This window comes from Otolemur garnettii, unplaced genomic scaffold (genome assembly GCF_000181295.1).
Source record: "Otolemur garnettii isolate 467f Iridium unplaced genomic scaffold, OtoGar3 scaffold00019, whole genome shotgun sequence".
NCBI lineage: Eukaryota > Metazoa > Chordata > Mammalia > Primates > Galagidae > Otolemur > Otolemur garnettii.
Genome location: NW_003852414.1, coordinates 15,522,754 through 15,544,297, shown reverse-complemented (window position 1 = coordinate 15,544,297; position 21,544 = coordinate 15,522,754). Strand labels below are relative to the sequence as shown.

General features: G+C 40.0%; 1 protein-coding gene across 1 annotated transcript in view; it reads left to right on the top strand.

Moving 5' to 3' along the window:
- The first annotated feature begins 8,339 nt into the window (after positions 1–8,339).
- TMEM236 (transmembrane protein 236) overlaps positions 8,340–21,544 on the top strand; it is a 34,395-nt gene continuing 21,190 nt past the window's right edge. The window contains exons 1-2 of the mRNA XM_003786780.1: positions 8,340–8,596; positions 20,402–20,474. Coding sequence (XP_003786828.1) covers positions 8,340–8,596; positions 20,402–20,474 — 330 coding nt within the window. The remainder of the gene's footprint in view (positions 8,597–20,401; positions 20,475–21,544) is intronic.

Below are 21,544 nucleotides of genomic sequence, written 5' to 3'. Positions count from 1 at the left end.
ATGAGTCCGTGTCCTACAGGGTTAGTTTAAAACTCCCCAGTTGAGATTTCAAGGCTTCCCCTAGTCTTCCCCCACCCTACCAATGGAGCCAGGAGCTGTGAGGATTTACAGATTATGTTCCTGAACATAAGAAAAACGTAAAACCAAACGAGCCTATATGGTTCCTGTTAAGCCTCTGAGATCTGGCAATTAAGTTTGTGAACTTACCACCATGTGCGGAATTGATGAAAACATTAGTTGAATTGTGTATAAAAATTGTCAGCTGACCGTGAAAGGCATAGTATACCAAGTAAATATTGATAGAAAAACTGAAAATCTTGGCATCAGAAAGGTGTGTGCAAAAATGGGCTTCTACATCACAACAGTGCAGGACCTCACCCAACACTGTGAGTGAAGATTAGCCAGTAAACAAGTAATGTTGGACCACCCTTCCTACTCACCTGATCTGGCTCCCAGTGACTTTTTTCTCTGCCTGAAGATAAAGGAAATTTTGAAAGGAAGACATTTTGATGATATTCAGAACATCAAGGATAATACAAGGAAAGCTCTGATGGCCATTCCAGAAAGAGTTAAAAATTGCTTTGAAGGGTAAACTAGGCACTGTTATCCATGCACAGCTTCCCATGGGGATTCCCTCGAAGGTGTCCATAGTGATACTCAGCAGTGAGGGATGTAGTACTTCTAGGATGAGTTTACAAAATTAATTGTCCAACCTCATATATGAGTTCTTAAATACAAAGTAGAGTCTATTAAGGAGATGTTCTGGGCAGGATTTCATATATTGCAGTCATTGGCATCTTCCAGAAAACAAAATAGGACAAATGACATCAGCAGTCTGTCGAGGCATTTATGTCACTTTCTTCTGTTCCTTAGGACACAGCCTCTTTGTAGAGCATGGTTTGGGCCTGTCCTAGCCAAGCCGCAGATTGTCTTGCACTGCAGGAGCTCACCTCACACTTCACCAGAGTCTTGCCAAAACATTTGCTAGCCATCAGGCTTGGATCTGAACAGCAATTAGAGTTGTCCAGTCAACTCAAAATGTTTTAATTATAGAGACTAATAAGTTTGATATTAATCTAATAAATCAGTCTATCAACAATCTGGTATTGGCCCTGTGATATAAGTTCAAAGTCTTCTTATCATTAGAAGGGTCATATAGATTAATATGAAAGCCATAGGTCAGATCCTAAACATTAATAGATGTTAAAAATAGAAGTCATATCTGGGCTACTACTGCTGTGGTGGTGGCTGTTTAAACCATTACATGTTATTTACTTCTATATTTATGGTGATCATTTGCTGGCTGTTTACCTGAAATTGGTTTATCCATGCTTAATAGAAGAACAAAAAAACATACTTAAATGAAGCAGCCAGTTTTTCAAAGTATACATGCAGTTCTAAAATATAACCATAATTCTTTAAATGTTTGGCATTTTCATTTCTTTAATTCCCACTGTCTCATTTTGGCAATGGTAAGAAATTGGAAATGAAATTCAACAGATCTTTGAGCATTAGTGGGAGCTAACCACGAGCGAGTGGATAGGAAGGAGTTAACGTGGCAGGCCAAGCGCTGTCTTTTGAAAAGCCTGTTTACAAGGTTGGCTCTTGGCTGGCATCTGGGAACTTGGGTTTCAGGAGCGTTTCCACCATTCCCAGGACTGATAAGAGCAGCTCACTGTGCCTAAAGGATTTATAGGAATGATGTGGTTTACTCTGAACATCTGCTTTCTTCTGGGAGCCTGGAAGTTTGGTGTGTTCCAGGCAGAGAATGACTACACCACCCACCCACAATAAAACTCCAGTGCTAAGTCTCTAATGCGCTTTCCTGGATGGCAGCATGGTTGTGTGCTGTCATGACTCATTGCTGGGGGAAATCACACGTGTCCTGGGTGACTCAACGGGGAGAGGATCCTTGGACATTTGTACCCATTTTCCTATGGACGTTGCCCCATGCCCTTTCTCCTTTTGCTGACTTTGCTTCGAGTTGTTTTCAGTGTAATAAGACATAGCCATGAGTAAGATGATGTGCTGCGTTCCATGAGCACTCCTAGGAAATTACTGAAACTGGCAGTGGCCTTAGAGTCCCCCCAACACAAGATACTCTTGCTACCTTAAAGAAGGTCATGAGCAAATACAGGAAGTAAAACATACATCAGAAACCACAGCACATGGTTGGAATTTACTGTGTTCAGGCTGATAAGGAGATAAGGGCTAATTTCGCATATAACTGTAACTAGATAACAGTCTTCAGTTATTTCAGTGCTTTGTAGCAGATTAATAGTATTTTCTAGTAGGACCTTCAAAAGAATCAAGCTAGACACGTGGTAAATGAAATTGATGAGAGACTATTATTTTGGATTAGGCTCCCAGCAGACCAGACCAGACCAAACGAAATCAACAAGGGAGTCACTTGTGGAAGGTAGCATGTCCTCAAACCTTAAGATGGATCAATATTTAAAAACAAGCAAAACATCTGGAGATTTACACCAACCGATTGGAAGAATTTACCTGAGTCAGCATGATAAAGAAGCCTCCTCTGTTTTAACCCTAATAAAGAAAGTTAACTTTTACATGGCCTGTCTACTATTTGTTCTAATTTCTGCTTGCTTCAGCCCTTTTTGGCCTGTAAAGCCAATCTTTGCTCTTATTTGGAGCCCGGAGCTCGTTACTCTATTTTATGGAATGGGATGCTGCCTTAACTCATGAATTACAAATAAAAGCCAATGAGATCGTTAAACTAATTGTGTTGTAATTTTGTTTTTAACCCTCGTTTCTTAAGTGCAGATAAATATGCCTGTTTTTATTTTGGAAACTTTTTACCTAAACCTCCAGGTAAAAGAGAGAGCACGTGTCTCTCCTCACCTCCCATAATGCCCTGGGCACACATCTCTATGTGCCACTGTTGAAAGTACTTAAGATTCTAATAGTCTTTCAGACTAGATTGTAAAGCCTCTGGGGGTGGAGTGTATTTTAATCATCTTTGTAGATCAGCAATAGCATCGTAGCTAGCAGAGTAGCAAGTTCATTTGGGAATTCGTTCAGCCATTCATTCAACAAACATTGCTAGTCCCAGTATGAGTATACAACAGAGATCAAAATTGGTAAAAATTCCAGCCCTCAAGAAACTTACATTTCAGTTAGGGGAAGCACAGTTAACATAAGTAAAGAGAAACTTGTTAGATGGTATTACGTGTTAAATAAGTCAAGGAGAGGATAGGAAATTGGGAGGGGAGATAATGAAGTTTTAGGTAAGGGGTCCCACTGAGAAAATGCCATTTAAGGAAAGATCTGAAGAAAGTAAGGCAATTTGGCTTTTTTGATCCCTGGGGAAGAATTTTCTCCCCTGAGAGAACAAAGGCAAAGTCTGGACCTAAAGCTTTTATGCCTAGTATGTTTGAAGAATGTTGAGGAGGACAGTAGGAGGTAGAGTAACAGAAATAAAGTCAGAGAGACAGCTGTGGGGGAGAGATGGAGCCTTGGAAAGTATGGTGAAGCCTAGGGCTTTTACTCTAAATGAGATGGGAAGCCACTGGGTGGCTTTTGAGAACAGAGGAGCTGGGACTTAACCTCATTAAATGTCAGACTAAATGGGCCACATTTATGTTGTTCAGGAAGATGTATTATCTTCCAGAAGACACACAGCTCTTTAGCCTAAATTTAAAAAATAAAATAATTCAGAAGATAATTAGAAGATTTCATACCCACAGTATCTTTTAAAAATTATCAACTCAAAAATTGTGATAAAAAACAAAACAAAACCTGCACCCCCCAGTGGAGTTAGGGAGTACTGCATATAGGCAAACCAGTGGTAAAATCGGACTCTGCTTGGATCAGATGAACTAGATGATTTTTTTTTTTTTTTTGTGAGAGCATGATGGGAAGGACTAAGTGATTTCCAGATGTTTTAAATTAAGGAAAAATTATAAAACTGTAAATTTACCAAGTCCCCAACAGTGAAGATTTGGGAAGTTTGGGTTAGTGTTCTTCCACATTTGGGGTGAATTTATGCTAAATTGATTAGGGTTGTATCTATATTTTTTTTGCTAAAATTTGCTCTTCAGAGTGTTGAAAAGCTAGCTCAGATTGTTGTAGACCCTTGAAAAGTCAAATTTGACTGTTGTGAAGAGCAAAGTGACTTCCTTTTTCCTTTAATACATCACCCCCTCTAATTCCTAGCTCTTGTTTACATACTGCCACACACACAAATTGTGTAATGGTTCTGTAGGGGAGTGGAAAGTCTTAATTCATTTCCTTTTTTTTTCTCTCTTAAGATCTGGGCAATTTTAGTAGCATAATTATTTTTTAAAAAATAAGGGCATCGTATACATTTTCAAGAATAGAGTCACCGGTTACAAAAGGATTATAAAAATGAATATGCTGTTGTTTTTGTTCTTAGTCGCTTATTTAATAGACAAAATTATACTTTCTCCCATAATGTAAGTTTAGTATACTCTAGACTGATAGCATAACCTTGGTAAAGGGGACATAGGTGGTAGCATAATCTTAATTCACCTTTAGTGATGTATTTGGTGATACCTGGTACCTGGTTATGATGATCAGTGACTAAACTTGTAAATAATCAATAAAGTAGGCCTCCCCCGGTGCTCTGTAGATCCGGAGAGCAGTTCCACTGCTACCAACTCCTGCCTTTGCTCATCAACACTGATCACAGGAAACAAGTCACGGATATGCCAGAACATTCCTGGCAGTTTGTACATTCTGTCTCACAGACCCTACACTGAAAACAATGAACAAACCTTGAGATTACAAATGATCTTACTAACAATTTTAGAGACTTTCAGTTTTTGGACTTCCTGCCTGCAGGAAGGAAGTGACAGTTGGAAGTGTGGGGAACAGGTGTTCCCCTGAACAGAATGATATCTTCTGCTTACTAAAATAAAAAACACTGCATCAACACTGCTCACTGGAAGTGCATTCTAACCATAAGACTCAAGTCTTTTCACCTCGGATCCAGCCTTGGAAAACCAAATCTGTTTCCTACCAGGAAGTTGTTAAACCCAACATCAAAGAGCAAACTAAGGAACAGAATTCCTCGAGTCAGTATTGAACTTAATCCAAGTAAAGAATTCAAGTGGTTTGAAAATGTCCCCCACTATAGCCTCCCAGTTGCCAGCAATGCGATTATCTGGCAGACTCATGAGGGGATGTAGAAGGGAAAAGGAGTCAGGACTGGGAGCAAACAGGTCCCAGCAGAAAGGTAGGTGAGGTGAAGCCCTCTTTCATCTCTCGGTGTCCAGTCAGGGGTGTGGCATCATTTCCTCCCATGGCAGCTTACTATTTGCATAATGACGTCCCTCATTGCCAAGCTAGCCCGTTGCTCTGTCCCTCACAAAGGGACCTTTGCTGCCTTCCAACCTGTCATGTAAAACACAGGCAAATGACACGTCAGAATGTGGTTGAGGGCTCTGAAATAATTGAAGGCTATGCCTTGGGTCATACCAGACAGTCCTCTCTCCTTTCCATTTTTTTAAGATTATTTTTTATTAAATCATAACTTTGTACATTGATGTATTTATGGGGTTCAGTGTACTGCTTTGATATATACAATATGAAATGCTTACATTGTCCTCTCCATTTGTTAATGGTTCAAAACCATAATGGAATGTGCATTTCTGAGGGCACCCAGATTAGAACAGGGAAAGCTCCCTCTTAACACGCCTCACCTATTTCCCAAGGGCAGCACTGGAATAGTTTGACAAGTACTTTCTGGATTGTTTAATTTACAGAATAAATCTACAACTACAATGTTTGAAAACAAAATGGGACTGGGCCATTCATATTGTTACAGGGTCTGCAACTTGCTTCTCTCTCCTGACCCCCAATTTACGGCACCATGAGCATGCCTAGAACATTTTTCAGTGGAAATGTCATTGCACCATTCAGACAAGGTTGTGGTAGGTAGCAGTGTATGGATACTGCTTCAAGTCAGAAGGATCAGTACAGGCCCAAACTCACCTCCTCTTAGAAGCCTTCTGATTCACTCTATTTAGATCTGTTTTTTTAAATCTTTGCCTCTGAATCTTCCGGTGTTTTTCAACACTAAAGAGCAAACACTACTGTTATTCCTGAACAGTATTTGGCCCCTGTTCAGGAACCTATTCCTCTATCTTACACTCAAACCCTTTTTGTTTTAAAGAACAAAGACTCCCTTTTCCAAGGATGTATGTGGTCTGGAAAGTTCAACACCTGAGGCGACTTTAGACTTTGGCCTTCCTTGCTGTGCTTGTTTTTCTCTGTTGATTTGTTCCAGTTCTTTCTCTGGATCAGGTTCCTCACCCTACTAACTCTTTTGTTCCTTCACTGTCTGGCTTCTGCAGGTGTCCTCAGGGTCACCCATGAAGTCACCATCCATAGGGAGCACAAGAAAATGTAGCTGAAATAAATTGTATTTATTTACAAAATATTCTCTGCAAAGTTTGACAAAGAGGTGGCTAGCACATACAGAATATTTTGTAAATATTTCTTAAAATTTTGTAATGAATATGTTGTAATATTGTTCATGACTAAAGACAGGGTTAGGAGGTTAAAATAGAATTAGCATCTAGTATGATTTAAGTGGACATTTTCTCAGGGGTGATATAGACACTTGATGCCAGTGATAGGGGAGTAGAGAGAATGGACAACAGAAGAATTGACAAGGCAGGTGGGTCTCTGCCCTGTCCTTTCATCTTCCTGTGACTGCTCTCATAGTATGGAACACCTGCTAAACTTCAAACTTTGAGTTCAATTAAGGTCACCTTATACCTTGAAGAACCCCCTGACCAATTGTCTTGTGGTAGAAGGACAGAAGATGTGTGTTAATCCTCGCAGCCACCACCAGCCTCCCAGGCCGCACCCCAGAATCCAGACAAGGACTTGGGAGATAAAAGCTGAGAGAAATGCCCGTCTGCATCAGGGTGACAGAAGGCGCAGGGAGGCTGTTTAATGAGGCAAGCTTATCAGAGGGACAGGTCTGGTGTCAACGCCCTCCTTGTCACTCCCACTCTGTTTGTGTTATTAGGACTCAGCCCTCACATCCAATTCCACTGTGGCTCCCACCGACCTCCCTGTCCCCAGGGTAACACTACTCTGTCCTTCTCCACCTCAGCACTAAATCTCCTTCCCAAATGACCCAGGGACTGCTGTTCTCAGAAAACATTGCATTTCTACTGCAGCCTGCCACGCGCACAGACATCCCCCCACCCAAATCCTCAACAGGACATTTACATGTGGACCCCAACCGATCTATCTAACACTGCTCTATGCTCCCTGCTCCACCACACCAGAGTCCCATCAACCAGGTCAGGCTCCTTGCCTCTGTCAACACAGACAACCTAACACCCTGATCCATCTCGCTAGTCCTTACCTTGCCCTTCCCTCCCCACAGCCCAAAGCTGAAGTTCTCTGCACATTACCACTGCAAGGAGTTTACGCTTCTGACCTTGGTTCTCTGTTGCTCATGGCTTTGTTTCCTCCCTTGAACTGGGTGTTTTCAGGGTGGGAAGCTCTATCATTCCTTCATCCTCGCACCGTAACATCTAGAAAATGCTCATCTCAGGGGCTCACATTTATATCTTTGGAGGGAATGATACTCATGGAGAATGGTGTTGCCTTTTTGAATATTTGATGTGCTTTTGGACTAGTTATAGAGAGCTCTTAATGTGTTAATCCTGATAACAGGTTTCTATTATCACTAATTTAGTTTCCTGACCAGCAACATAAAAATGACATTGATTTCTGTTATATGTTAACTAATGGGCAATGATGAATGAATATTTTAAGTATCGGGAAGAATCTTGGTTAACAAGTTAAAGTGAATCCAAACTTCTTTTTCAAGCTCATGAAAGGGAGAGGTGGACTTTCAGAGATGAAGATTCAGGATTTGAGTCTCTCTCTTTGCCCAGATTTTCTTCCATATAAAAAACTACTCTTTTAACTCTAAAATTATATTCTTCCACCAGGCCTATTTAGCAAGAGTAGAATATTACATACATGTTTTTTGTTGTATATGTGTGCTAAAATCAGCAGTAAACACATTTTTAAAAAGATCCCTGTTTTTAACAAATGCTCCCAGGCATGCTTTGGAGTTTATTTAATTTCTAGTAATAGATGTGCAAATACATTGAGTGATCACTTCCACAACAGCCCTGTTTCTTTAAGAGACCATGGTTGTTAAGTTGGAAGATCATTGAACCATACGAGGGTCAATAAAAGAATAAAAAGTCACTGGTTAGCGATTGGAGTACAAGGAACTTGATCCTAGTTCAGTAGCTGGGTGTCCATATGCCACCCAGAGTCAGAGAGAGAGAATAGGGCCCTCAGTTGTGCGTTTCCTCAGGATGGCTTCTGGGAGGCTGATTAAGCTGTTGGTTTTTGAGCTCCTGGAGTTCGCAGCCTTCTCCGTTCCCACCCTGGTGATCATGGAGCAGTTTGCCACCGCCTATCAAGGGACAAGGACCATCTCTGAGAAAACACATTATTGGCTGATTGTTTCTTGTTCTATCGCCTATGTGGCTTTGGTGACACTAGTGATTTGGGTTCCTGTAAAAGTTCTCTTATACAAGAAACATCATCTTGTCAAAAAAATTAAAGGATGGTAAGTACAAGAATTCTTTAGCAAGGAATCTCCATGATGTGTTCGGGGATATTTTTGAATGCAATGTGTATAAGGTGGTGAGCACAGCATAAGGTGTATATAATGTATATAATGGGAGGTTAATGGTTGCTGTCAACACATTGATGTTATGGTATCTCTGGTAATTTTTCCACAGTCACTTTTATTGAGTGATAATAACATACTGTATGTGTTGATAAGGCCGGAGTTAGTACTATTGCGTGCTAGCCTAAGTAGAAAACATTGGCCCTAATTTCTCTGTACACCAAACTGCACAAAGTTATTAGAATTAACTTAGACAAATCATAATGGTGAGATTATAATATAGATTTTTACTTTTGTGTAAAACTGAAAGTAATGTCTGTTTTTAGATATTTAAGTTGCATTTTGCAAGTCTAAGGCATAATTTGGCCATCAACCAACTAAGATTTTTTTTAAGCAACTTTTTTTTTTTTACTTAGATTTTCAAAAATAATACCTTACTATGTTGGTAAATTCTATAATCCCTGTGGGAGGGGAGAGAACTTCAATAATAATACAGGGCCATTTGAAATAAATCAGGAATTAATGTTTATTTAACTAGCAATATAGCTAGTAACTACAGATCCACATAAAGGTGTTTAGCACAAATAATCTCCACGCTGATGTGTTTTTCCTTTTGAATCTTCAGATCCAATACTCATCCTGTATTTCTTCATTTTTCTTTGATAAGTTAAATCTTCTTTCTCATTAATCTTTTATTTTAAAGTGGAGCAACACAGAACACATTTGAAAAGGTAGGAGCTAAGAACTTCAGCATAAGCAATGGCAGAGATCCACAATAATAGACACAGGAGTACAGCTAATCATATTCTTCAGGAAGATGCTGGGGTGCAGAAGTGTGTAGTTGGTGAACCTCTGTTTCCTTATTGATACTGAATGTGGCCCCAAGAACCTTGCCAGGAGACTTTCAATTCCCCAAGGAAGTGCTTTTACCAGTAGGGTTTAGGGGCTCCCCAGACCTTGCCTAGAGCCTTGAGGTCACCTAAGAGGTAACTTGGAGCTGGACTGGACCCTCCACCTCCCTCATTTCCCTAGGAGTTGCTTTGACTATCCATGGTAGAATGTCCAGTGACAACAGGATGAACCCAGTGGGAAGCTGGCCCAGCACAGCCCAGGAAAGGGCTCTTGGGTTTTGTTTTTTAGTTTTCCTCATTGGCTCCTATCCCTAGGACTCTTCTGTCATCTGGGCAGCAAACCTTCCAAGGTCACTTACTGTCATTATCATTAAGCTATAAATGCTTCTTTACAGATCATTACTGGGACTGATGTAAGGTGGTACAGAAACATCTCTTTTATCTCTTTTATTTTCATGAGTTTATCATTACCGTTCTTAAATCAGTCAATTAGTGAGTGAGACTTTGGACCTAGGTCTGTCTGACATTGTAATGGGTACTTCCAATCACTGCCCTAAACCACCTTTTTGAAGGATGAAGGCCCAATTTTCTGGGGCATTTGAAATTTTTAAAGAGAATAGGCTTTGGTTTCTATGGAAGTCCCCTATGTATGTGGTAAACCGCTCACCTCCTGTCTGCTCAGATTTCATCTTGCATATTTGGTTTAGGTGCCCCCTCACCCATGCTAAAGTCTCAGGATATTTCAACAATGACATTTTTCAATGATTTCATTTGGGAAATACTTTTCCAGTCTTCAGATTCTGCTTGTGGGTGTGGTTTGCCATTAGTGTTTTACACAGTTTTAGATAGACAACAGGTTATCTACAATTTCAGTGAAACTGAAACTCTGTCCTCTTGGCTTCATTTGTAAACATTATCATCTAGTTATTGTCTACTTAGAGGAAGAAAATAGCTCCTAAAAACTATTCTAGGAACTTTACACACTTTGTGCTATTACATTAGAACTTTACAACATCCTAGTGAAATGTAGGTGTTGGCATTCTCGTTTTAAGATAAAGAAACTGAAACTCAAAGAGGTGATTAACTTTGTCAAGAGATTTAAAGCTAGTCAAGAATTGGAGCTGGGATTTGTGAACCTGGATCTGTCTGATTTCACACTGTTTCCTCTATTTCTTTTAACTGTTCCTTTATTCTTTCTAATTTCAAATGTCAAGTGTGTTTCAAGAAAAAAATGCAACTCTTTTAGTATTATTAGGGTACATTTTTCCCAAAGATGTGAATTAGCATATTTCATATGATTCCCAAAGATGTGCATTTGGGTACTACCGTGTTTCCCCGAAAATAAGACACCATCTTATATTTATTTTTTTCTCAAGAAGACACACTAGGGCTTATTTTCAGGGGATGTCTTATTTTTATTACATATAATACAACAATCTACATTTATTCAAATACAGTTAAGTCATCTTCTTCTGGAATCTGATAGGGGGAGCTGACCTTATTGGTGAGGCTGGTGCTAGTGATGCATGAACTCCTTTCCCCTAGCCGTTTGCACGTGCGCAATAGGATGCTTGTGACTGCAGTTACCACACACGCACCTGCGCAAGTGCGAACGGCTCAGAGAAAGGAGCTGTGGCAGATAAAAGGTATTCCAGTCTTCCTTACCGCTCTGTGCCAAAACACGTATCTGTATAGCCACGCCCATCACTAGGTTTTATTATGGGGTAGAGCTTCTATTTAACAAATGCATAGGAATCCTGCTAGGGCTTATTTTTTTGGTAGGTCTTATTTTGGGGGAAACATGGTATAATATATGTGGTAATACATATTATAGGGTGTTACATCCTAATTGCTAAGTGAAGGTGATACAAAGATAGTTAATACTGTAGAAAGTGGAAATTGGAAGTATGAATTATGTTTGAAGAAGAATTAAATAGTTGTTTACATAAAATTTCATAGATCCTGATCATTTACAGATTTAATGTTGTCAAATCTGTTTGAGCGCTTCCCTGAAGGTGGGAGCTGGCATCACGAGCCTCTAAGGCTGGTCTTCAGGAGAGAGCAAGTCATCAGCAAAGTGTGTGCCCCAGGAATTCACCTAAGAGAATCCAGACCTGGATTCAAATTCTAGCTTTGACATGGGCCGGGGGACCTTGTGTGAGTTATTTAAATTGTTTGAGCCATAGTTTTTTTCATGAGCAAAACAGGGACAACTGAATTTTTTCCTTGGAGGAAAGAATGGCCAACGTGAGGATAAAACTGGTAAAATAGAAGAAACCGTTAATAAGTTTTCAGTGATAATCCTTGAATGTGGAGAATTTTACAGGTCTCTCCTATGAGTATAATGAGGGCCCCTATAATGATATCATTATTTATGATATTTATGAAGTATTTTGCATTTACACAGTGATTTTTTTTTTTTTTTTGAGACAGAGTCTCCCTCTGTCACCCTGGGTAGATGCTATAGTGTCATAGCTCAGAACAACCTCAAACTCTTGGGCTCTAGTGATTCTCTTGACTCAGCCTCCCAGGTAGCTGGGACCACAGGCAACCACCACAACACCCAGCTAATTTTTCTATTTTTAGTAGAGATGGGGTCTCACTTTTGCTCAGGCTGGTCTCAAACTCTTGAGCTCAAGCAGTCCACCTGCTTTGGCCTCACAGAGTTGGGATTGCAGATGTGAGATGCTGCGTCTGGCTTACACAGTGGTTTTATGTTTCATTTTTTCACTAGACCTGCACACCAGCATTGTGAACTTGACCAAGTGGACATAATCTCCATTTTATATAAGGGAAGAAACAATTTCAGAGAGCTTAAAGCATAAATGAATCAATGGTGGCGTCTGGATGTCAATCCAGTATTGTTTTCTTTCCTCTGGTACTTGACGCTTACTCCTTCTTTTATAATTATCATTCCTTTCTAGGGTCACCTGTCATACTTTATAGTAAAGGAGGTATTTGGTGGGTGGAAGAATGAAGGAAAGCTATTTATATACTCACAAAACTGTGTACTCCAGTAAATAAGAAAGATCCTTTCTTGAAGTACCTATAAATGGTGAAATCAGTGAGCTCCATACTGCCCTGCACCCAGAGTAGGTCCCTGCAGGGGAACACCTCCTTCCTCAGGTATTACCCCTTTCCTCAGGGAGTTTGCAAACTGCCATGGAGACTGCACAGTTATTTATTCATAAAAAGCTAGAAAGTAACATAAACCATGATACCATAAATCATTGTACTTTGAGTCATCAGAACGTAATTCTGGGGAAGTGCCTGTTTCTGGTCTTTGCCAAGAGGTTACACTTCCCATCAGGCTGTAACCCTTTGAGGAAGTAAAGTTCTCCTTTCCAGGAGAAAAAGAAACAACTTGATTTTGACAGTAGAGTAGGTGTCCTTTTAGATTCATCCTTCCCATCCCCACCCTGCCAGCCCATCATAGTGTCTCACACCCAGCAGATTTTCAATACATGAGTTTATGAACTCAGGTTTATTAAGAGAATACTGTGCTCTGGAGCCATTGGAGAAAATCTCATGAAGAAAGCATCCTTTGAGCCCAGCTTGGACAGATGGGAAGGGAAGACACCCCCAAGAAGGGGTATGAGCAAGAAAAATGAGTTAATGTAGGAATAAGCATGAATTCTTTAAGGGGAGGGAGAAGACCCACTTTTTTAGAAGGCAGCACGTAGAGAGAAGTGGGCTGGGCAGCACCACAGGGTGGTAGCTTAGGACAGGAGTTTTGGAGTTAGAAAGGCTTGGATTAGAACTTATCTTTCACCTCCTAGCAGTGGGTCCTTGGGCGAGTTAATTAAACCTTCAACACCAGTTTCCTCATTTGCAAAGTAGGGGTGATACTTCTCTCACAGGGTTGTTGTAGGGTTTGAGTGATGGATATAAAATGTTTTCCTATAGTTCTTGGCAGGGAGTTCGAGCTCACTAAGGTGGTGCAGAGTGGGAGTGTTACTATCTGTTGGAGAGATAAGGCCAGATTGTGGGGAGCCCGGAAAGACAGGCAGGGACACTTTGACTTAATGGTTAGGTAAAGGAGAATCTTTATACTGAGCCTAGAGTCATTTTCCAAGTTACTAGCTGATCCTTTACACTTTCTTTGTGAGAAATCTCAGGGCCAGAATGCTTGCTGCACAATGAGGAATATTTAACTCAGTGTGGCTCAGCTCAGTTCTGTCTTCATGGACCCCACTCCTAGGGGGGTCTGTTTCATTGCCAATTTATTACAGGGACACATAGAGGCCTATTGGTAGGACCTTAACTCTTCCTTCCTTCCTTCTTTCCTTCTTTGCTCAGTCAGGGTCTCAGTCATCCAGGCTGGTGTACTGTGGCATAATCACAGTTCACTGAAACCTCAAACTCCTGGGTTCAAGCAATCCTCTTTCCTTAGCTCCCAAGTAGCAGAGATCACAGGTGTGTTCCACCAAGCCAGGCTACTAACTCACTTTCATTTGGCAATTACACCCTGCCCACAAGTCCTTCTTTACAGCCACTCTGTATTATGGTTGCACCCTTGCGTTAATTTCAGCATCATAGACCCTCAAAAAAGTGTCCATGATACATATCCTATTATAAATTCCTTTACTGTGTTAACTCTAGGATTGCCATAACCAAGCACCTCAAACTAGGTGGCTTAAACAAGATAAATTTGTTACAAATTCTCAAATTTCTGAAAGGTCTGGTGGCTAACAGTCTGAGAGCAAGGTGACACGGAGAGGGTTCCCTCTGAGAGGTGTGTGGGAGGTTTTGTTCCATGCCTCTCTCCTGGTGTCCAGTGCTTTCCTGGCAGTCTTTGGTGTTTGTTGGCTTGTTAGGCATCTCCCTGAGCTCTGACTCATCTTCACATGGTGTCCTTCTCCCTGCATGTCCCCTCCTAGTCTTCCCATTGGCATGTCTATTTCCAAACATTCCCCCTTTAAAAGGACACTGGTCATATTGGATTGGGCTCTACCCTAGCACCCCACTTTCACTTGATTACCTCTATAAAGACCCTGTTTACAAATAAGGTTGTACTCTAAGGTGCTGAGGGTTGGGACTTAAACTTATCTTTTGGGGTGACACAATTCAATCCATAGCTTTCCACCCTCTAAAATTCATGTACTTCCTACATGCAACATAGGTTCACTCATTCTAGCATCTCCAAAAGTCTTAATTGTTCCAGCACCAACTCTTAAGTCCAAAAATCTCATCTAAATATCATCACCTCAAAGTCCCCAAACTCACCATCTAAAGCACCCAAATCAATTATGTGTGAGAAGTGGGATACAACTCAACTTGGGGCAAAATTCTTCTCTACCTGTGAACACGTGAAATCAGAAAGTTACTTGTGTACCAAATACAGTGGTGGCACAGAATGGACATTGCCAGGGAGAAATTGGAAGGGAAAATGTATTCCTGAGTCCCAGGCAAATGTAAAACCTCAGAGAGAAAGTTCCAGTCAATCTTAAGGGTTGAGAATAACCCTCTGTGGCTTTATGCTCCATCCTCTGGGCCCACCTTCCAAGCCCACCAGGATAGCAGCTCCAGCCCCTCAGCGCTGGATGATGGTTCTGCCCTCTGGATTTGAGGAAGGCACCTCTGGGTCTGTGGTTGCAGTGCCAGCCTCTCCAGCCTCTGAGCCAGTGTTATTCTTCCCCTTTCTTGAGGAATAACACATATGCAGCCAAACAGCTCTATCAGCCAGTTTCCTCCCTAGAGTCCCAGAAGTCCAACAGCCTTTCTTCCTTTTATTCCATTTCTGCCACCTGCAGTCCAAGCCAGCAATGTTTCTGCTGACATGGTTTTTTGGATTCTCAAGGCACAACCTTGGTGTTCTCTTCAAAACACGCTTTCTCATTTTTTGCAGTATGAGAATTGGATAGGCTAAGAATTTTCAAAATCTTCAAGTTCTAGTTCCTTTTTGCTTAAAAATTCTTTCTTCGAGGTACGTCTTCTCTTTGCTCACATCGTACTATAGTAGCAAGGACAAAACAGACCACGCCTCCAACACTTTGCTTAGAGATGTCCACAGAGCGCAATTCAGCCAAATTAGCTGCCATCTTGTGGAAAGTTTCGCCTTCTCTCCAGTTGCCAGTTGTTTGGATTTTTTTTTTTTTTTTTTTTTTTTTTGGCCATGGCCAAGTTTGAACCCTCCGCCTCCAGCATATGGGTCTGGCGTCCTATGCCTTGAGCCACAGGCTCTGCCCTTTTCTCCCGTTTCCAACAGTATGTTCCTCATTTCCATCACAAGCCTCACTGGAAGCACCTTTAGCTTTCCTGTTTCTGGCAGTGTTCTGTTCTATCTGTTCTCTGAGATGACAGGTGCTTTCCCTCTCATCTTTTCTTTCTGAGCCTCCACCAGAAGCTCCTTGAATATCTGTGTTTCTCCTAATAGTCTCTTCAAGGCAGTCCAGGCCTTTTCTGTCTTGCCTCTCAAAACTCTTCCCCTTACTTGATTCCAAAGCCACTTCTCCATTTTGAGCTCTTTGTCCCAGTATCATTCCATTTCCTAGTAGCAAAATCTGTGTTAGTTTCCTAGAAATGCCATAACAAAGTACCACCAATTGGATGGCTTACGCAACATTAATTTGTTCTTTCTGAAGGCTAAGTCTGTTGGCAGCCTTGGTTCTTTCTGAGGGATGTAGGGGAAATCTGTCCTATGACTTTTTTTTAGTATCTGGTGAATATTTGGCAATCTTTGACTTTCTTTGACTTGTGGATGCATCACCCTCATTTCTGCCTTCATCACCACATTCTTCTTTCTGTGTTTCATCAAGTAGGCTTCTCTCTGTTTGAGGCTGCTGCCAAATTGCCCCATTTTTTGGTGAAAACACTAGTTGTGTTGGCTTGGGGCCCACTCTAATCTTATTTTATCATGCTTATCTATGTGAAGATCATGTTTCCAAATAAGATCACCTTCTGAGGTACTGGGGGTTGGGGATTTCAATATATTCTTTTGAAAGGATACCATTCAACTTATAACATGCATTAATAAATTATAAGCATCTTTATGCTGTAAGTCAAGTTTTTCAAGCACAGGTTAATATTATTTCTGGTTAAATAAAATGTAGACTGGGTTGGTATTTTCTTTTTTTTTTTTTTTTTTTTAGACAGAGTCTCATTTTGTTGCCTTTGGTAGAGTGCTATGGCATCATAGCTCACAGCAACCTCAAACTCTTGGGCTCAAGGAGCCTCTTGCCTCAGCCTCCTGAGTAGCTGGAGGTGCCCACCACAATGCCCAGCTATTTTTAGAGATAGGATCTCACTCTTGCTGAGGCTGATCTTGAACTCCTGAGCTCAGGCAATCTACCTGCCTTGGCCTCCCAGAGTACGAGGATTACAGGTCTGAGTCACCATGCCTGGCCTGGGTTGGCATATTTATTTATTATCTACCCCAATTCATCCTGCTATATGTCACATATTCTTTCTCATCATGGAGTTCCTGAACTGGAATGAAAAACAAATTACTTTATTTCTATTAACCTCTAACTGAAAGCTAGCATTCCTTTCTAATATGGGTATTGGGAACAAACCACTATAATGTTAACAGGACTTGAAATTTTATTACACAGAACTTTTCATGTCACATATTACAGACCTTTTCCTCTCACACAACAGTTCCTTGTAGCAAACTCATCAGTAAATATTATTCATGGTCCTCACTGCCTCAAATTTATGAATTATTACAATTTTTACTAGATCTTAAATACTACAAAGGAAATTTTAAAAGATAATATGTTCATATATAGGCACATATATTACTGCATGCAATAATTTGAATAGGTATATAATTTTTTTTTAGAGTGTCATTTTGTCCCCTGGGCTAGAATGCATTGGCATTATAATTGCTCACTGTAACCTCAAAATCCTGGGCTTAGACAATCCTCTTGCCTCAGCCTCCCAAGTAGCTGGGACTACAAGTGCACACCACTGTGAACAGCTAATTTATCTTTTTGTTTTGTTTTTTGAGATGAGAGTCTTGCTATATTGCTCAGGTCATCTGATCTCAAACTCCTGCCCTCAAGTGATCCTCTTGCCACTTTCAGCCTCCCAAAGTGCTAAGATTACAGACACCATGCCCAGCCTAATTCTTTAAAAAGATAGAATTTTTAAAGAAGACTTTGGTTAATTTCAGTATGATTTGTTTATTTTGCAAGTTTATATATTTTAGTTTACTCTTTTAAAATTTTTATCCAAGAAGGGTCTGTAGGATTCATTAAATTCTCAGACAATTCATTATACACACACACACACAAATTCAGAAACATTATTCTAGATGTTGGAGGTAAAAGTAGTGAACAATTCAGATAAGATCCCTCCTTCCAAGAAACTTACCTTGGGGGATGAGGAAAGAGGGAGGTAAAAAACAGTTAACAAAGAAATAATCTGCAGAATTGCAGGCGGTCATGAGAACTGCATACATAAGTTACATATAATCACGCACACACATAAAAGTTGCCAAGAAATGTATATACATTTTAAAAAAGGAGAAAACAGTATTAAATTTGTAATACTCAAGTCACATTTGACTTTTATAATTACAAGAGGTGCTCAACATGACTTGTATTCATCTTTTGTTATCACTATACATTATTATAATTTTAATCCTTTTTTTCTTAAGGTCTATATACATTTTTTGGCACACCCTGTGTATTATATGTGTAAAGTATATGAAATGTGATTAGAAGTAGGTAACTACAAGGAACTAGATGTGGAACAGACATGGTCAATAGCCCCTGGCAAAGAGAACAGCCAGTGTAAGGTTCTCAGGTGGGGTACCTCAGTGTGGTCACCAAGTAGCCAGAGGCTAGGTGGCTGAAGTGGCATGGGAGGAAAAGGTGGATCATGTTAAATGAGTAGTGTAGGAGAAAGAAGAGAAACCACATGGTGTTGGCTTGGGTAATAAATTTCTATTTTATTCTAATGACGTCATACATCCATTGGAGATTATTTTTTAACTGTAGTAAAATGCACATAATGTAAAATTTGCCATCTTAACCATTTTTAAGTGTACAGTTCAGTGGCAATAAGGTCATTCACATTGCTGTTGTGTAACTCATCAACACTATTCATCCACAAAACTCTTTTGGTCTTGTGAAACTAAAGTTCTGTACACATTAAATGATAACCCCCATTGCCGCCTTTCCCCAGCATTGGAGATTTTTTAGTGGGATAGTGAGAAGCTGTGTTTTACATTTTTAAAATATGACTCCATTTTTTTTTTGAGACAGAGTCTCACTTTGTCACCCTTGGTTGATTGCTGTAGTATTACAGCTCACAGAAACATCAAACTCTTGGGCTTAAGTGATTCTCTTGCCTCAGCCTCCTAAATAGCTGGGACTATAGGCACCTGCCACAATACCTGCCTATTTTGTTGTTGTAGTTGTCATTGTTGTTTAGCAGGCCTGGGCTGGGTTCAAACCCACCAGCTCTGGTATATGCGGCCGGCACCCTAACCATTGAGCTATGGGCGCTGAGCCTGACTCCATTTTTTTAAAATGAAAAAAATGTTGCTGATTATGACAACAGGAAACCAGTTAGGAAACACTGCAGGTGAGAGACAATAGTAGATGAACTGTGAGGTTATCAGAAGATGGGTTTGAAAGGGACTTGGGCAGTAAATCAGACAGGATTTGGTGATGCACTGGAACAGGTATGGAGTGGGGACTTGGGTTCTCTTTCAGACAAGCTAAGTCTGAGTTGACTCCTTGACATCCAAGTGGTAGATGTCTAATACTTACTTGTACAAGTCAAAAGCTCAGGGAAAAGGCCAGCATACATTTGGCAGCCATGGACAAGTAGACAGTATTTATAGAACTGGATGAGATAATCCTGGATGATAATATAGATAAAGGAGAGGCCCAGGAATAATCCCTGGGGGTGCTGCCATTATTTAGAGGTCAAATCAAAATGAAGAGGACTTTATGAATGTTTTCGAGAAACTAACTTAAGGATCCTAGTGCTGCAGGAACTTGGATTTGTGCTCACACAAAGAGGTGAAGCTATCAGTTGAGAGTCCCATCGTACTGGTTTTAGCCAGGTCAAGACTGGGTCTGGCTCTGAGAGGGGGCAATCTCACCTTCTAACTTAGGTTTATACCTGGGACATGTAAGATGGGATGGAAGACAAAAGGCAGGATCTAGGAGAAATTGTTAACAATTTGAAAGCAGTCAACACTGTGTGTATTTAGAAACACATTATATAACTAAAGAAGAGGTAAATATTTCATTATAGAAAAAATCTTTGTCTTTCGTCTTTTATAAATTAATGGTGCTAAACACTCATTGTAATCTATTATATCATATTATATACATATAATATCTTAATAACTCTTTGATTGATCCATCATGTGAGGTTTAAGAAGTAGCCCCAAAACAAGTTTGAAAAATTATGTCATTTTTTCTGTTTAATTTTTGTGTGTGTGTAGGGGAGGGTGTTCAATGAAAACATATCCAAGTGTTCTTAATTTAACTGATCTTTAAGCCCCTAATAGTTTGTCATCCCTAAATGTATTTTTTTAAAAATCAATTTTACAACACAGGGTATAAAATATAACTGGAGAAAGTCATTCTGTTCTTCTTAGCTGATCCCCAGAGCCTGACCTCTTGGCTGGAATTCTAATGAATGAATTACGGAAATATGGAATGTCATTGGACTTGACCTTTGAAGATTGTAGTGGTTTACGGTTTGCTAACTATTCAGGTTATTCCCTTTGTTCCAGAAAAGTGCTCTGTTGTTTGCAAGCGTTCCTCTTTGCCATTTGCAGCCATTTGGGAAATGGAAATAGGAAGCAGTATCTTCTTAGAAAAACTCTAGATGAATGGAACAGGAACTGCAAATTTTGCAAAATGTAAGAGGAACTGTTGATCTTGTACATTATAGCTTTGCCTTATTTGTTCTCCTTTGCCAGGCGGCCTGTTCTGATGATGTGTGTCATACTCACCACATTGCCCAGCTTCACCTTTTCGGTGGCAGTGACCGAGGTATGGAATTTTGATTTCTTCTGCTGCCAGATTTTGAATCTTTTTTTTTTTTTAAATAAAATATCCTGTTACTGGCATTTGATAGAGCAATGGGCCCAACAAATGTCTTAAGCTTTACTTAAATGCAGTCTTCTTCCAGATTGCAATCTATGTATTTAAAGTACTAAAGTCATTGATTGTTACCTCTGCGATTATGGAGGAAAATTCAGCAGCCAATTTTTTTTTTTTTATGTGAGACAGAATTGTTATTCTGAACTAATAAAAAAGTAAGGAATTTGAAAGTCCATCTGCAATCCGTTTCTCTTACCAACCTGATGTTTGTCATGATCATCTGGTTCTGAATGAATGACAAAGTCCAAGGGAAAAACCACTTACATTGACCTTGGATAAGTTATCCATTGATAAATAATTTGCACATGCTATTTATTTGAAAAGAGCTTTGAGTTTATGTTTTGGTTAAATACAGCTTCAAAAGGACTTGGATGGTCCTCTTTAGGGCAGGAATATTATAGGCAGAACTTTCAGGGTATGAGAACTTTATTATCTGGGAAAGTCATAGGAGAATGCCTACTAATCTTATTAATTAGCAAGGTGCTGTGAAAGATATAAATTTTGAATCCCCAAAGCACACAACTGAAATTACTTTGTGATATTTTGTTTATTAATTGGATAGATACTCACTAAGTGCATATTACGGGCAAGGTACTGTTAGATACCAGAAGTAGAGCACTCAGGAATTATGTGTGGCAGAGACTCTGGCCTTCAGTAATTATTTACCGACAGTGGAGAGAAAAATAAACAGGAGATTAGAACAAGTATCATAAGTTGTGAGAGGTGAGTACCAAGTAATGTTTGATATTAGAAATTCCATGCTTGTTAGAATATGTCCTAGACACTCTATTTGAACATTATATGAACGCGTAAAATAACAATGGAAGACCATGCAGATGTGTTTTGCATCAGATAAATGTTTCAGTCTACATTTGTCATTTCTACCCCCGTTTCACCACAAAGACATCATAAATCACTTGGGAGATCCCCAAGAACTGTAAAAATTCAGTTTACAACCT